The following is a 17,993-nucleotide window of genomic DNA, read 5'->3' on the forward strand; positions in this document are numbered from 1 at the left end:
ATAACACCACTGGCGGCTAAAAAAAAATACTCACTGCTGTCGGCTGAATACCTACCTCTATGGTTTTAGGCATTCTATTTTAAGCTTTATATATATATATATATATATATATATATATATACCACCATTCTTTGCTAGTAGGCTTCTCCTGTGCTAGGTATCCTGTCTTTTGTTTGTGCTGCTGTTTAGAAACATGCCAGGAAGAGTTGCCTTTCCTGGAAGAATGAGAATAGGATATAATCAGAGAGCCTCCTGGTGTTTTCTTTTCAGTTCAAATATCTCCTTTGTTTTTAGACAGAGAAATCTCCCCAGTGAAAGTGTTAGCATGTTGTATGTACTTGTGGCTAGCAAGGAAAACCACGTCAACAAGGTAGTAGGAAAATGACACTTATTTTACTGAGACGCTCTCACTCATAGGACTGGAAAAAATGAGAAGCTGGGAAAGATATTCTGACAGTCATACCCTGCTATTCTGCCCTCACTAGGCCCGCCCATTTCTGATATTTACTTTACATCAAGGGACGTAAGCAGCTAGGAAACAGTGGCAATAAAACACAGTTTAATAACATGTTCCAAATCTGCTAGAAAAGTTCCACCTTCCTTCAACTACTTTACTCTTTAGTCCAATGGATAGACCTAAATTATTCAAGCAATGAATAACAAAGATGTCACATATCATCACAAGCACAAAACTTGACTAACAAGCTTATACACTTTAATACAGATAAATGCAAATTATCTTGCTACCCCAATTTAATATTCCAAATTTTCACATACCCTGGCTTAGGAGTGTGGTTAATTATTGCCATTGAGGGGCATAACTGAACGAAAACGTCTATCTCCATGGGCGTTTATCTCCGAGAACGGGTCCGTGAAGGGGCGGACTGAACCGTATTTTCGAAAAAAATAGACGTCCATGTTTTATTCGACAATTTGTGAGCTGGGCGTTTTTGTTTTTCAGTGATAATGGAAAATGAAAGCGCCTAGCTCAAAAACGAATAAATCCAAGGCATTTGTTCATGGGAGGGGCCAGGAGTCATAGTGCACTGGTCCCCCTCACATGCCAGGACACCAACCGGGCACCCTAGGGGGCACTTTTACAAAAACAAAAAAAAAGGTAAAAGAGCTCCCAGGTGCATAGCACCCTTCCCTTGTGTGTTGAGCCCCCCAAATCCCCCTCAAAACCCACTGCCCACAAGTCTACACCATTACTATAGCCCTAAGGGGTGAAGGGGGGCACCTACATGTGGGTACAGTGGGTTTGGGGGGGTTGGATGACTAATAAGCATTAAGCAGCACAATTGTAACGGGTAGGGGGGGTGGGCCTGGGTCCACCTGCCTGAAGTCCACTGCACCCCCTAACAACTGCTCCAGGGACCTGCATACTGCTGCCAGGGAGGTGGGTATGACATTTGAGGGTGAAAATAAAAAGTTGTGAAACATCATTTTTTTGTGGTGGGAGGGGGTTAGTGACCACTGGAGGAGTCAGGGGAAGTCATCCCCGATTCCCTCCGATGGTCATCTGGTCATTTAGAGCACTTTTTTGGGACCTGTTCATGTGAAAAAAGGGTCCAACAGAAGTGTCCTAAATGTTCGCTAAAAACGCCTTTATTTTTTTGATTATCGCCCTAACGCGTACATCTCTCCTCGGCCGATAACCACGCCCCAGTTCCACCTTCGCCACACCTCTGACACGCCCCCATCAACTTTATCCGCATCCGCGACGGAGTGCAGTTGAAAACATCCAAAATCGGCTTTCGATTATACCGATTTATTCCTTTTTGTGAGATAAACGTCTATCTCCCGATTTGGGTCGAAATCTAGGCGTTTTTCTCTTTCGATTATAAGGTGGATTATATACACAAAACTAACTTGTTCAGAGACATGTCTCCTGAATTAAGAAAGTAAAGGTTAAGATAAATCTTAATATTAGATTTCTTACAGACCACTGTTACCTCTACGCTGACAGGGAGTCCTCCAACTGCATTGCTGCCAGTGGGAGGTGGTGCTTCAATATTCTGTTTTTAATCACTAGGGACTGGCAGGTCAACTAGAATCCTATAGAGCTTGCCTGTCCCTCAAAACTGAAAATATGATAATGAAACAACACCTCCTCCCCCCCCCCCCCCCCCCCCACACACACACACTGTGAGGATTGTAGGTGGAGGACTCCCACTCAGCTTAGAGGGAACAGTGGTATAGACTCACAGTGCCCAGCTTGCATGTTCATTAGGCCATCTATGCAAGCAACAAGCCATTTATTCTATTAAGGGACAATCTTGGTGATTGAATTAAAGCTTCTTCGTGGTTACTGCAAGGGAGCATCACTTCAGTGTCAAGAGCACGGACCTCACTATTGCCAAGAAGCAAATTCTGTGGCTTTCTTAATTGCCCTGAGAAAAACTGTCTCCGGTGTAACTGGTGTAGTTTTGAAACCATCAGATACCATTGTTGGTTACATTTTAGACAGCTGTTGTAATTGTTTACAATTTATATCTCTGGGAACCAATATGTTAATTTTAAATTTGGTGGCACTGCTTCAATAACAGTGCAGCAAAATGTTTATCTGCTGGAATTTTAAAAAATGTTGGTTTATTTCCAAGCTGGCATATTTTCCAGAAGCGTGCCTCTAAATAGATTTCAAAACAACCCTACAGATGAATTCTATAAGACCCGAGTCATATATTATCCATATAAAAGAGTAATTTGGATAAAGCTGTGATGTGCACACATACGTTAAAAACTATGTACACACATGGAGTGTGTGTGTGTGGGGGGGGGGGATAATTGTATAAAGCTTTTTCCATGTATAGAGCTTATTTTGTATGTAGAAAGGGCTTTTATAAACTAGTGAAACTGTGTACATGCATAAAAATTATGCACACAGGCAGTGTGGGCTCCGTTTTACATGAACTGTTTGTAGGCATTCTTGTGGCACAGTTTGGGCTGAGCAGAGCTGGAGTTCAATGTACACTTGTATTTGTTAAAAGCGTGTACATACATCTTGGAGAAAGTATAAAATTGTGTGTCATGTATATTGTAATGAAGTAGATAAGGTATATTATAAATATAATAAATAAATACATATTATAGGGTTTTGGAAATCATACAGCAAGTCAAGTTTTCAGGATAACTCATGACTATGCAGGAGATAATTTTTCATGTACTTGAGACCCAATATATGATAGGCATACTCATTGAGGATATTCTGAAAATCCCATTGGCTGTTCTCACCATGATGGGTTTGGAAAGCCTCATTATTAGGTTAGGTATGGGAGGCTTAAGGGCTTTATTTGGTTTTCTTGAAATACACAGGGCCCCTGAGACACATTTTATATAACACAGGATGTCATTTTTATTTTCCGAAGTTGACAAATAACTTCTGCAGGAAATTTTTCTAAGTCATGAATCTGGGTGAATGGAGACCATAGTGGTTTATTTGACAGTGTGTAAAAAAAAATATGGTTTGAGAAAATTTTATTGGACACAATGTATTTTGAAATAAAGTTCTCAGTTCTACTGCCAAACCATAAAACCATAGCAGACTATGAAAACAAGATAGCCTTTCTAACACAATATTTGAAGCCAGTTCAATGATTTTTTAGTACACAGAGTTCATATTCTCACATGATCTAATAAAACGAAAACAGTGCATTAGTTACAATAGAGGGAAAAGTAGCTTAGTGTTTAGATTGTATTGTTGCAGACAAAGGAACACAGCTTTATATAAAATAAAGAACATTTCATTTTCAGATATAAGTAGGATAGGCGACATATTTTCTACCATGGCTTGCATGTTCTTTTATCCTTTCCAGTAAAGGACTAAAAGGAGAAAGAATGGTCCCTTGCAGGTCCAAGCTTATGCAGCAGACATCTGGGAAATGTTTTTATAAAATTACTTCTCCTTATATATAATTAAAAATCATTAAATAGTCAACAATAAATGAACACCACAAATGTTTTCTGCAACTTTCCTGGTGAATGGACGTATACTTGACATAAATGAATCTTTTGTAAAAATGGAGTAGAATCACTTATTTCTGCAGTTAGTTATTTGGAAATCTCTTGCCATCAAAATGCTTCTATCTGAATGTATGTTTATTTTTAATTTCTTAATGTTTGTCATGCTGAAATTGATAACCAAACATTGGAAGGACAACTCTGGTTTAAACTTTAATATCTGGTGGAACTGGATTTGTTTACTCCGAAAATATGAAACTATTATGGAGTTAAAAAATAATGCTGATAATTTTGCAAAAAGATGGGAAAAGTTAGACCAAATATATGCAGAATCTTGCTGACCAAAATGAGTATCACTTCAATTCATTTAGTGCACACCTATTCAGTAGTAGCTGAAGGTGAGTTACATTCAGGTACATTAGGTATTTCCCTCTCCATCAAGGACTTACAATCTAAGGTGTCCTTTTGCTAAGCTGCACTAACACATGCTTACCAAAGCTTAAAATGCCTTACCATGGGGTGCATGGCATCTTTGTTTGGCATCTACGCATGCTTCCCATGCAGGGGTGGAGAGTAGGTGTGTTTAGCAGTAATCAGTTAGTGCAGCTACATTGCCACACAGCAACCCCTATATATATATATATATATATATAGTAACATGGTAACATAGTAGATGACGGCAGAAAAAGACCTGCACGATCCATCCAGTCTGCCCAACAAGATAACTCATATGTGCTACTTTTTTGTGTATACCCTACTTTGATTTGTACCTGTGCTCTTCAGGGCACAGACCGTATAAGTCTGCAGACTTATATATATAACATGACATTCATAAGAACTAATTGGTTTTTGAATATATATATATATATATATATATATATATATATATATATACATAATGTTCAAAAACCAATTAGTTCTTATGAATGTCATGTTAGGCAAGAAACTGATATAGATCAGTTCTCACAATATGTTAAATCAATTCCCCCAGTTTACTAAGCTGCGCGGCAATGCCGCTAGTGCACCTTAGTAAACAGGGGGGAATGTTAGTTTTAAAAAATGACACATCAGATAATATGTTGTAGCATCGAAACATCAGGTGTCAGAAGCATTGGAACAATTTTTATTTGAACATATTAAGAAAATACTTAGAGAATCAAAAATACCATGGTATTCAGATTCATTTCAGACATTAAAAAATTCTTGTTGAAAACTTTGGAAAAAAAGCCTAAGGATTTGCTAGCTAAAATCTTATGGAAACTCAGGATGAAGCATCTAGGACTCTTCAGCTTGGAGAAAAGAGTGGAGTGGAATGGGTAGATGTGAATCGTTTGTTTACTCTTTCCAAAAATACTAGGACTAGGGAGCATAGATTGGATTGGAGGTTTCCTTAAAAATAGTCAATATTATGTCAGGAAGAATGGCTCCTTTTCTTTTTTTTTTAATTGATTTTCAGTGCAAAAACAAAACAGGAATTAACACTTATGCAACAAGAATCATTATACAAAATAATTTAAGAATCATGAGAAGAGGGGGAGAAAAAAAAGAGGATATGCAATAAAACATGCTTCATGCAAATGCCAAAGGATACACAACGTACTTCAGAAGATAACGTAGCAATTTACACTAGACATTCTTAAAATAAGACATAAATGGAAGTCACTTTTCCTCATGTAAGGCAAAACAAAGTGATTTTTTAACAAGAAAAGCTTTGTACCTATAAGTTTGAAATAATAAATTCCACCATTCCTGGTAGGTAACTCGATATAAGGTCTTCCAATGCGAAAAAATTACTTTCAAAGCCAAGAAAGCATGGTATTAATAATGAAACAGTCATTAGATTTCAGAATACCTTTGAAGCATTGGCCTTTAAGTATCACATGTTTATAAGTTATTGAACCAGGAAGATGGAAAATATCTACTAACAATGACCATATTTCTTTCCAGTATTTTTGAATATATATACAATCAAATACAAGGTGCTTAAGATTGCCTTGCTGAGACAGACAGGACCAGCACAAGCTGGAAGAAGAAGAGTCAATTATATGAGTCAATTATATGCAGCTTGAAGGGCATCCACAAAGACCTATGCATAAAGAAATACAAAGATTGCAACGTTGATGAAGATCTGGAACATTTAAATAAGGAACCTCAGATCTGCCTAAGCATATTCTATAAGATTTAGGTGCAGTATATAGAATATGCTTAGTTGATATCCCAATGCCTAAAACTACACGCATCCATTTTGTTACGGAATACGCTTGGATTTAGCCACCATATATAGAATCTGGCAGTTAATGGGTGTCTTGGCATTTACCGCCAGCTGAATTCTACCGTGAGCTAAAAACGCTACTGTGGCTTATTAAAAGACCCCCTTTGGGTTTTTTTTTTATAAGGTTAACAACTTACACCACCTTTACTATAAGGGTAGAGTCAAGTCTGAGGATTCTGGACATGGTGAAACCTTGCTGCTATCAACCTGTTGCAGAGACCCTTAGGACACTAGGCTGCAAGAGGCAGAAAGCCAAACTTTTCGGACATGGACGTCCTATGGCTTCCCACGTGTAGGGAGAAGGCGAAATATACAGCGCATGGACATGGGCTGGAAAACGCTGCAACGCCTATTCAATCGGCGTTCATCGTACCCCAGATCAGTAAGTATTGGCAGTATATATGCGACAAATGTATGTGTTTGTTAAAAATGGGTATTGCTGTGATGGTTACCTCTAGAAATCAGACTCAGCATGCAGCAATACTAGAAACATTGAAAGTTACAATGCAAAATATGCCAGATGCACATTTCTAAAAGCTGACGTTTTTCAAGAAATAAATTCTTAATAAAATCATTTTTTCTAGCTTTGTTGTCCTATCTTTTAGTATTTATACTCGCTGTGGTCCCACCGCTGTCTTCTGCTTTATGCAGTTCTACGCAGTGTCTTCTTTCGTGGTGTTCTCTGGAACGTGGGTACAGCTTATGAGACTGACATCTGTTCGCCCTTCTTCTTCTTTGGCAGGTTGAGGAGCTGAAAAAACGGGCTCGGGCCTTGAGAAAGGACCACCCTGCTTGGCTACATGAGGTCAAGACAAATCTTGACAACAGCCCAGGTATTTGTTCATTGACGTGAGTCTGCCACATGAGGTTTGGTAATACCCTCCTGCTTTTATCTGACAAACGATGTTTGTCCCTGCAGAATTGTCATCTTCTGAGGAAGAGGAGGGGGAGGATGATGATGATGATGAAGACAACAACGGGTCACTGACGGGTGTTGCTCCTCCCCGCCCTTCAGCTCCCACCCCTGGTCCCCACCTCCTACCTTATGCCCGTATCCGTCCCGACCCCTCCTCTGGTCCCCCCCCCCCCCCCACACACAAAAGAGATCTCGCCCTAACATTATATTGCGGCTCCCTGCTCCAAGATACGGCCCTTCCCACCTTTCCTCTCCTCCTCCCCGAGTACATTCGAGCCCCCCTACCTCCCCCCCCCAGCCGCACAGTCCCACCAGCCCTCCTGTTTCCCCCGCCTCCCACCCTCCGCCGCAATCTCCCGTGAGTCCTCCTTTTTCCCCCCCCCCCCCCCCCCCCCCCCCGCTCAGCCACTAAGTACCACCGGGCTTTCTGCTACCCCCTCCAATGCTCTCCGTCCGACTTTCCTACCCATTTCCCAAGGCCATGCCAGTGCCTCCACCTCGGCAGAGGGAGTCACCCCCGTCCTGGAACTGTTCCAGATGGATGTACTGGTCGAACAGGGTGAGTTTAGTGGCACAACTTCTTTTAAGCCAGAATCGTTATACTAGTATCTTTGTTTCAGGTGTTCAGCACTGCGTGGGTCTGGTTGCGCAAAATTATGCTGATAGTATTAATGATACTTATTATTGCATACCACTGTCTTTTGCGTTTTACAGCTTTCTGTGGTGACGCTTTCTGAATGTCCTTCTATTGTCTTTTCTGACAGGTGCCACAGTGGACCTCACAGGGGAGGACATTGCTGAACTCCCGTCTCTTCCACCCCCACCCCTCCCCCCCTACTAGTTGACCGCACCGTGTCGCCCATGACCCCTGCTCACACCATCTGCAGAACAACCTCCTCTATCCCTCCCGCTCCTACAGTGAACCGCAGTACCTCTACCATCCCCCCTCCTCCCACCCGCGACCGATGCACCTCCACTGTACTTCCCACCCTTGAGGACCGCACAACATCTCCACATATCCCTCTTGCCCTTATAAACCTACCCTTCGATGAGCTCCAGCAGATGGCCGATACCCTGCACATGGGAGGCCAGGCACTGGAGGACCTTTCCCAGGTTGTCCTGTACCTGGCTTCCAATGTGCAGCATCCTTGATCCCCTCTTGCCCCCCCCTTTTTTTAATGTTCAACCCCTTTTGCCACCCCCATTGTATATATACCACAATTTCTACTTTATATTTTGTAAAACAGTTATATATGTTTTACAAATTTGATAAAGTTTTGTGTTTGAACCTGTCTCTGTGTCATGATTTACAAAAGGATATTGTGGGGGGTTGTAATACGGGGGTATAACAGGTGTTAATGGGTGGTCTGTGTGGTTTTTGGGTAAAAAAATTGTTCAAGGGAGCATAACAATGACATATATATAAAGTGACATCTAAAAACGTGCTATGAATACATTTGTCTTACACGTTATATATGCTGCCAATTATGCTTCCAGATTAATGGTAAATGAAATGCCTGGTGTGCAGCGATTCGGCGCAAATAAATATGGAATATATATCTTTCGCCGTCAACAAGCGCCGAGGTAATCTGCAGGTTATCATCGCGTGAGTCTTCAATGTGGCACAGGATAGCAAATCAGATTGTTTTCTGGCGATCTGTGTTGTCCCCGGTTGGTTGAGCAGGTATATGATGTTCATATTGTGCGCGAGAAACAAACGTGTTTCCTCGATTTAGCCTTGTTCATGAATCGCTACAACAAGGAAATGGATGGTGGGTTTTTCCTGGCACAGTTGGACTTTTGCCCTGACATGCAATATGACCTTGTCACAGACTGGCAGGGACATGAGTCATGGGAAGCCAACCCTGAACAACCAGCCCACGTTTCACATCGCCAGCTGCCCAGGCCACGTGTGTTTCGTCCACGGTTGGTTTTAGAACAAATATCGGACAGGAAATTTATAGATGACTACCGCTTATCAAGAGCAGCTATTTATGAGCTGTACCAGGAAATTAGAGAGGATATTGACCTGACCACTGCTAGATCTCACGCAGTACCTGGCATGGTGAAGCTGCTGACTGTTCTACAGTTCCTTGCAACAGGGACATTCCAGCATGTATTAGGGGGAAACAGCGGCGTGGACCAGTCCACTGTTTCACGACATTTAACACAGGTACAACTGTGGTTTTTTAAAAACTCTGTCCCTGAATCCCACCTCTCTGTGCCCCACCAAGTCTGTGCCCTCCTATGTTTCATCCCCCCCACCCTCAGTTCTTTACTGTTTAAAAACTGCATTGCCGATTAAACACCTTTGATATATGTTTCAGGTTCTGCACGCCCTTAAAAAATGTGTCCACAAGCACATAACTTTTCCAAAGGGGGAAGAGGAGCAGAGGAAGATAAAGGGTGAATTTTTCACGATTGCTGGCATGCCTAATGTCCTGGGAGCTATCGACTGCACACATGTTGCCTTTACCCTGCCGGTGGATCAAGAGATGCAGTACCATAACCGCAAGATGGGGTACTCGCTGAATGTGCAGGCGGTCTGCGATGCAAACCTTAGGATCCGGGATGTTGTGACACGTTTTCTGGGGAGCTGCCATGACTCCTACATCTTGTCTAACAGTGCACTGGGAAAGAAGTTTGCCGAGGGCAGATTTCCAAAAGGGTGGCTTCTCGGTAAGTTTTTCCATCTTTGTAATATGTATGTCAGCTGTTCTGGAGGATACAGGGCTGTGTGTTGCATACTTTCAGTATGCACATTACTCTTAAAAGTGCAGTTGCCTGGTCTACTGACCTTTTCCGACTTTTACTTGTCCCCGCAATCTGTTATGTCCCCTTACCCTTCCTTGCTTATTCTTGTCTCTTAACATTTTCTCTTACTGCGTTCTCATTTTTTGTTGTCATATGCAAGCCACATTGTGCGTGTGTGGAAATATGTGGGGTACCTATGTACATTAATAAATACAAATTGTTTTGTTCCTGCAGGGGATGCAGGTTATGGATGTAAACCATGGCTACTGACCCCAGTACCAATCCCCCGTTCAGACGCTGAGAAGCGCTACAACGAGTCACACATCTCTACTAGATGTACGATTGAGCGTACTTTTGGAGTCCTGAAGAGCAGGTTTCGCTGTTTGCACATTTCTAGTGGATCCCTTCAACATTCCCTGGTGAAATTTGCAGATATCATGCTTGTATGCTGCATGCTTCATAACATCACACTGAAGCATCACCTGGACATCGACATCGTCTCCCTCCAGAAGTGGACATAACTCCTTTACACAGAGGATCTGATGTAAGCAGGGGAAATGCTGTGCGCCGGCATGTCATCAGGGAATACTTTTCCTAACCTTGGGAGCCTGTATAGCCACGTCACACTTATATGTGTTAACAAGTAGCAGGCATATGCGCATATCTGTACAATTACCCCCCTGGAGGACGGTGACATAAAGGCCACTATAAGGTTTCTGAAAACCCTTTCCATGCATTATAGTACTTGCACCAATCGTTTCTATGTATACAGTTGTGGACCCCGTGTCCCACATAAATATTGCATGTCAGTTTAAAACGGACATTGTCAGACCAGTACTATTACCACCTTTCCATCTGTAGATGTTACCTTCCGTCATTCCAGCCAACAAGCAAGCTATAACCTAAATTACCATTTTGAAGGTGAAGGTGTACATATATTCCGTTTCAATGGCCAATCTGTATGTGTCCCTATTGTTTATTTACTTAAAAGTGAGCTCAATCATATATTGAAATCAATTATTTGCAATCCTCTATTTTTACGTAAGCAACAGTGCAAAACATTATTCTGTAACCATTTTTATGATACATAGATGACGTAAACTACAACAACAGATAATGCTTTCCTAACTGCAAAAAATGTTGTCTGAATACATATATTTAAAATAACAGGTTTATACAACAAAAATGTTGAATAAAGTAGTACAAATGCTTTGATAAGCAGCAAAAAAGTGTGTGCTGAACATGTCTTCTTTGCGCTGTCACGCCGGATCCTGCTGTTTGTCGGCACCTATGAGAAAAAAAAATTGGTTGAGAATTCTGATGTGTCACTGTGTTTTTAAAGGGGGGTTTGAAGTGGGGACTGCAACACCGCACAGGTGACAGTGCAGTGGCTTAGCCAAGGGAGTGCCCAAGCCCACCCACTTTGACTTGAGGCCCACCAGTAGCAGCACATGATGTGTCTGGCAGAGTTTCCAATGCCGAAAACTCCCAATAATTTGTCATCCTGCATACCTTATAAATAGCAGATGTTCACCAGCAGGAAGCAGCGACTGACACATACTGCTTACACCGGCACCACAGACTTTCCTCTGATGTATTCCCGCGCATGCGGAAACAGGACGCTGCATCAGTGGGAAGGATGTGGAGCCTACATGAGTAGTGTGTATTAGTTCCTCCTCACTGCCAGTGAAAATCTGAAATTTAAAAGGTGTGCAGGACAGGAGGGATATTTGATAGACCATATGGCATGCAGGCGAGAGAGGATAGACCAAATCACCTATGGGATGGGGTGGGGTTTTTCTGCCCACCTATCTTGGGTACAGGCCGACCCAAAATTGGGTTTCTTGTTACGCCCCTGTGACAGCGAACCTTAAAATAGGAGGCAAAAAAGGACAAACTAACCTAAAAAAGAAAGCAACGCATTCCTCATCATTATATTGGAGTTTTTATCAGTACATGGAACTCACCATCGAAAGTTCGTCCACCAAACAGGGGAGGTACAAGCGGTTGTTCTGCTGTTCTTTGGCTACAATGCAGAAAACGAAATAAAACTTATGTGAAACATACACCAGTTTACAGTGGTGACAGCAAACCCTTTAAATTGGACACAATAGCGGGTAAAGTAATGAAAAAAAAATATGCAGTCAGAAAAAGTGTTTTCAGTATATCTGGAAATAACAATTACCATGGAGACGGTGGCCGCCACATACGGGTGGTATAGGTGGGTGTCCCGAGGTCCCATGGTACCCGGTCGGGGTGTGCTGTAGTCCTGCCTGTGTACACCAAAAAAAATAATTAAATAAGTAATCTACATGAGCCAGCATGAATGAATATTCACTGTCGAGACAGGTGGTCGGGACACATAGCGACGCGAGATACTTACTCATAAAAGGAGGCCCGAGAGACCATGGTTTGGCCAGAGGCGTCTGGAAGAAAAGAAACGGTCGATGTCACACAAGAGCAGGGGGATAACGAGGAAATAAAAAACATGCATTACCAGAAGAAGCACCTTGAATGGCTACGTACTTGCAATAGGTGTAGCTGAGGTATAAGCCCCATGAGCGATGGGGGACAAGGAAGGGAGCGTGAACGGAACATTTGTCCCCCAGGCTGTTGGTCAAAAAAGACATGTCAGAATTTTGTACATACATGTGTAGGACTGAACAAACAGGTCAGGACACAAGAAGCACCAGAGATGCTATACTTACTTTGAAGAGCATGGCTGGTGGCCCGTGGCCGTCCTGGAGCACAGACTGAAATAATGTAAGTGAAAAAATAACAGACACATGAGACGGAAACATGACAACCAGGGTGATCAGGAATATGCAAAAGTAGAAAAGATATATTTGGGGAAACAGACAAGGAGAATATACCATCAGCAGTGCGGGAAATGCAAGCAGAGTCGTCCCGCAGTATCTCGCGCTGCTTGCACCTGAGCTCATGACGATGCTGTTAGGAAGACTCTCTCATCAGAGAGCACAGGTCGCTGAGATGGGTGTTGGTCTGCTCAAATTGGGCATAGTTTTTCTCCATAACGGCACAGATTTTGTCCAACATGGCGTTGGATCTTTCCGATTGGGCGTTGGTGCTCTCCACCAGATTCTGCAGCTGTGCACATATGGCCTTTGAGAAATGCTGGACTCTCTCTGCCACTTTTGCAAGCAGAGTGTTTATCCCGTCATTTCACTTGCCCTGCATCTCCCACAGCCGGCGACGAGCCTGCCATTCTTCTATTGGGGTTCTACGAGGATGGGTCATGGGCATCGAGAGGGGTTGTGTCATCGATGAGGTTAAGTATTACGGGTTCCTCACCATCCACATCCTCTCCTCCCTGTGTTGGCATCATCAACCAAACACCTACCAAATAGAAATGAAAAAAGTTTAACGAAGAAACACAAAGATACATAACCTTTCCACAACAGACATTAACACGAAAGTACACACGTGCTTCTTCTTCGCCATGTCGCATGGCACTTGGTGTAGCAGTCCCTGCTGACAATGTAGAACAGCCCGGAACCGGATTTCGTGCGGCACATGGTGTTGCTGAGGTGAGATATGACACAAGTGTATAAACAATGGTGTAGGTGGGCATCCAGGTCAATTGCCTGTCATACCTCAAAAAAAAAAAAAAAAAAAAGGAAAGAACCTGCCAAAACAATGATAGGACTAGCACCAGAGATACTATACTTACGTGGAATCATGTTACTGCTAGGCGAGGAAGGGGAAGGGGCAACGTGGTTTGTATTCGGCAGAGCCCCGCTGAAAGAACAGGAAGGGGCAAAGGGGGACTTGCTTGCCATCCAGACTGCAATACAGGGAATATAAGAACACACACTCGATGGACCTTGGTGTTTTACACTATGGCAATACTTATGTACTTATGTCCCCTCCAGCACATCAACAGCACATCACAGCACAACTCACCACCTTCTATATCCTCTGACGTGGGGCCTGACAATCGGGTATCTTCCAGATGTGCACCTATAAACGTAGACACAAACGAGGTTGGCACAAACAGTCCGCAACAAAAGTTGTTACCCACACACATCACATTATCTGCGCAAAGCTAAACATACTCACCGTCCATACCACCACTAGCATCCTCCGATGTGTCATCACTAGCAGGAAGTCCGACCACCTGCGCATGACCAAGGGTAGCCAACACTGCCTCCTCCAGGGGATTCAGCTCCACAATACATGGAGGGCCACCCCCTGTACCCCTTACATGATTCCACTTCTTCTGTGCCTTAGCTTTCACCATGGCCCTAAAGTCGTGCCAACGGTGCTTACACTGCTCCACAGTGCACATCCGCACACCAAGAGCATTCACATCTTTCACGATGTTCCGCCATATGTTGTTTTTCTGTCCAACCGTGAGCCTGCCCTTTTTATAAAGCCTCCCAAAATCGTCACATACTCCATGAACCAACACTTGCAGCTCATAGGCGCCCCGTATAAGAGGCTTGGGGAGGCTAAGCCTCCCCAGCCCAGCTGTGACCTTCCCCGCCTGCCTCCTCCTCCAAAGGTAGTGCCGATAAGCATACCTGAAAAAGACTCCCGCTGAATTCTGTCGCTGCTTGTGTTGAGCAGTGTCAGGAACAAGCACCACGCTGAGCCACTTTTCTCCACAGCCATCATTAGAAGAAAAAGAAGCGTGGGGCCGCAGCAGCCTTCTGGCATGCGCTGTTGGCTCTGCCGTCCTCTGCTCCTGCTGACGTCAATTTCCCGTTCCAGGGGCAGAGGACCGGCAGAGCCGACAGCGCATGCCTGAATGGCCCCGCGCTTCTTTTTGTTCTAATGATGGCTGTGGAGAGAAGCGGCTCAGCGTGGTGCTTGTTCCTGACGCTGTTCAACACAAGCAGCAGCAGAAATCAGCAGGAGTCTTGGCAGGTATTGTAACCTAGGGGTGAGCCCCCCTCCCCCGGGCCTCACGTCGGGGCCCAAATGCCTCTTCACTCCCGGGGACGTGCCCAATCGTCCCCGGGAGCCAAACAAACTCGGCACAACTTGGTCCAAAACCGTCGGCCCTCCAGGTGGCCACAACGATGCCTCTCTAAAAAAAAACAACAGCGGTGCCCGGAGCACCTCTTCACTCTCGGGGACGTGCCCGACAGTCCTCAAGAGCCCTGAAACGACGGCGCTGTACCTCCGGGCGCCCCAGCTACCCTGCACAACAGAAATGGCCCCCAGACCCTCCAGGACGGGTCTCCCCAGGTAAAAAAAACTGTTTAACCCCTAGGTTACAGTATGATTATCTTTTAGTGCATTTAACGTGATAGTCATTTTCTGGGTTGGATTGGTGTCAGTCCAGGAAGCATCTACGTGTTGGTACTGAGTTTGGAGTTATGGTTGCTGTGGCCCAGATTGTAATTAGTTTTTGTGCATGCAGGTTGGGTTCCAATGCACCTTTTTTGCATGCAGCGTCTGTTTCTTTAAACAAAGGCAAGGTCAGGATGATATCTTCTCTTCTGGAAACTGTTTAAAGGAGCCATGTTGCTTTGAGTTATAGATCAGGTTTTTATGGTACGCCTCCACTCATGTCTCTCGACTAAGTTGCCATTCTGGTAATTTTAACTCTAACTCAATGTAAAGCTGCGGCTATTAATCACCAGTGGCCATGCATGCTTTATGGTCTAGGTTTCTTAGCTCTTTAAGGCACAATTAGGTTACTCTTCAGCTGTTGTGGCAAGAGTTAATTTATTTTATTTATTTATTGCATTTGTATCCCACATTTTCCCACCTCTTTGCAGGCTCAATGTGGCTTACAATAAATCATGATTAATGGAAATATATTAGAAAATAGTTAAAAAAAAAAAAAAGCAGCACCACCCACCCATGTCCAGCAACCCTCCTCTCCCCCTGCCATCCCCCCATGTCCAGCAACCCTCGTCTCCCCCCTGCCATCCCCCCATGTCCAGCAACTCTCGTCCCCCCCTGCCCTCCTCCCCTCCATCTGCCTTTTTCCAGCCCTCCCTGCTCCCCCGGTCGTCCATCATCCGTCTGCCCTCTGCAGCTCTGCTCCCCAATAGCCCTGTTTCCTCCCTGAGATGTCGCCTAGCCTTTAAAAATTTTATTTTCCCTCGAGGCACGCCGGCTTTGAAGTGAAGACAGCAAGCTCAGCTCGGTTCCAGCCTTCATTCCGTTCCTTCGCATCATGGCTCTGCCCTCACGCAAACAGGAAATACGTCAGGCGAGGGCGGAGCCATGATGCGAAGGAACGGAACAAAGGCTGGAACCGAGCTGAGCCTGCTGTCTTCACTTCAACGCCGGCGCGCCTCGAGGGAAAATAAAATTTTTAAAGGCAGGGCGGTGGCGCAGGGAGGAAACGGGGCAATCGGGGAGCAGAGCTGCAGAGGGCAGACGGAAGATGGACGAGTGGGGGAAGGAGGCGTGGTGAAGGTGGAACTAGGGTGTGGTTATTGGCCGAGGAGAGATGGGCGTCTTTAGCTGATAATCGAAAAAAAAGGCGTTTTTACCACGATTTTGGGTCACTTTTTTTGGACCCTTTTTTTTCCACGAACAGGTCCCAAAAAAGTGCCCCAACTGCCCAGATGACCACTGGAGGGAATCGGGGATGACCTCCCCGGACTCCCCCAGTGGTCACTAACCCCCTCCCACCAAAAAAAACCCACTTTAAAAACTTTTTTTCCAGCCTGTATGCCAGCCTCAAATGCCGTACCCACCTCCATGACAGCAGAATGTGTTCTATCCTGTGACAGCCTTTCCCTGGTTCTGATGTGGCTCTCGGGTGAGTGTGACACCTTTTCTGTTATGCGAACTGCAGAGTCACATCAGCAATGCATTGTGGTGGGTGTAGGGTATTGGCAGTGGTGTGCTGGTAAATGTTTAACAACAGGCTCTCTCCCCGGTCCACCTCTGTGCCCCCCCCCCCCCCGTCCACCTCTGCGCCTCTCGTCCACCTCTGCCCCCCCCCCCAAATTGCAGAGCTGGCTATAGCCGTGGAGAGAGCCTGGGGGGGGGGGCAATAATTCATGTTTAATGTGGGATAAAATGCCATAAATAAGTAAATAAAAATAAACTTTTAATGTTGAGCACCTGATTCTCAAAGTGGACATAATCCAAACACTATAATGAAAATAAAATGATTTTTTTCTACCTTTGTTGTCTGGTGACTTTGTTTTTCTGATCATGCTGGCCCAGTATCCAATTCTGCTGCTATCTGTCCTCTTAACTCCGTTTCCAGGGCTTCCTTTCCATTTATTTCTTTCCTTTCCTCCTTTCTTCTTCATTTCTGGTCCTCAGCTTCTGCCTATTTTCTTCATCCATGTGCAGTTTTTCTCCTCTCTTCCTTTTCCCTCTTCTCATCTCCTTCCTCACTCTTCCCTCCCCTCCATCCATGTCCAGCATTTCTTCTCTCTCCCTTTCCTCTCCTCCATCCATGTCCAGCAACCCTCCTCTCCCCCCTACCCTCCATCCACCCACGTCCAGCAACCCTCCTCTCCCCTGCCCTCCATGCACCCATGTCCAGCAACCCAGAAGACATTTTGATGTCAGGTATGTATCCACTTGTGTTAGGGATCCATAGAAACTCAGTTTTACTTGGGTTCAGACACGTTTGTTGTTTTTAGCCCATTCTTGAATTGCTATTAAACAGGTTATCGGTTTATTCAGGGCTGTTGGTAAGTCAGGTTCAATGAGTATGAGTTGCTGAATGTCATCTGCAGAGATGTAGAATTGAGTGTCCATCAACCAAATCAGCTTGGCTAGTAGCTTGAGGTAGATGTTGAACAGAATAGGTGACTGTATTTATCCTTGTGGTAATACCCATGGTATTATCCAGGTCAATACCCATGCTGGCAATCAGGTGCTGCCGAAGAGTATAGACTGTTGCCTATCTGATAGACAATAGTCTATACTCTTGGATCTATCTGAAAGATAGAATCTGATCCCAGCAAGTACTGTTCCATTGATACCTGTTTCTGCCAGTCATGCTAGCATTATATTGTGATCCACAGTATCAAAAGCTGCTGAGAAATCCAGCAGTACTAACACTGAGGCAAATCCCTTGTCTCGGTTTCTATGAAGATAATCTAGTAGGGATATAAGGACCATTTCTGTTCTATAACCAGG

The 17,993-nt window shown here is 44.2% G+C and overlaps 1 protein-coding gene across 1 annotated transcript; it reads left to right on the forward strand.

Moving 5' to 3' along the window:
• The first annotated feature begins 8,892 nt into the window (after window positions 1-8,892).
• LOC115462037 (putative nuclease HARBI1) lies at window positions 8,893-10,423 on the forward strand. The gene is made up of 3 exons (XM_030192084.1): window positions 8,893-9,321; window positions 9,476-9,827; window positions 10,137-10,423. The coding sequence occupies exons 1-3, from the start codon at window positions 8,893-8,895 to the stop codon at window positions 10,421-10,423; spliced, it is 1,068 nt and encodes a 355-aa protein (XP_030047944.1).
• Window positions 10,424-17,993: the final 7,570 nt, after the last annotated feature.

The sequence above is a fragment of the Microcaecilia unicolor genome, chromosome 2, assembly GCF_901765095.1.
Source record: "Microcaecilia unicolor chromosome 2, aMicUni1.1, whole genome shotgun sequence".
Lineage (NCBI taxonomy): Eukaryota > Metazoa > Chordata > Amphibia > Gymnophiona > Siphonopidae > Microcaecilia > Microcaecilia unicolor.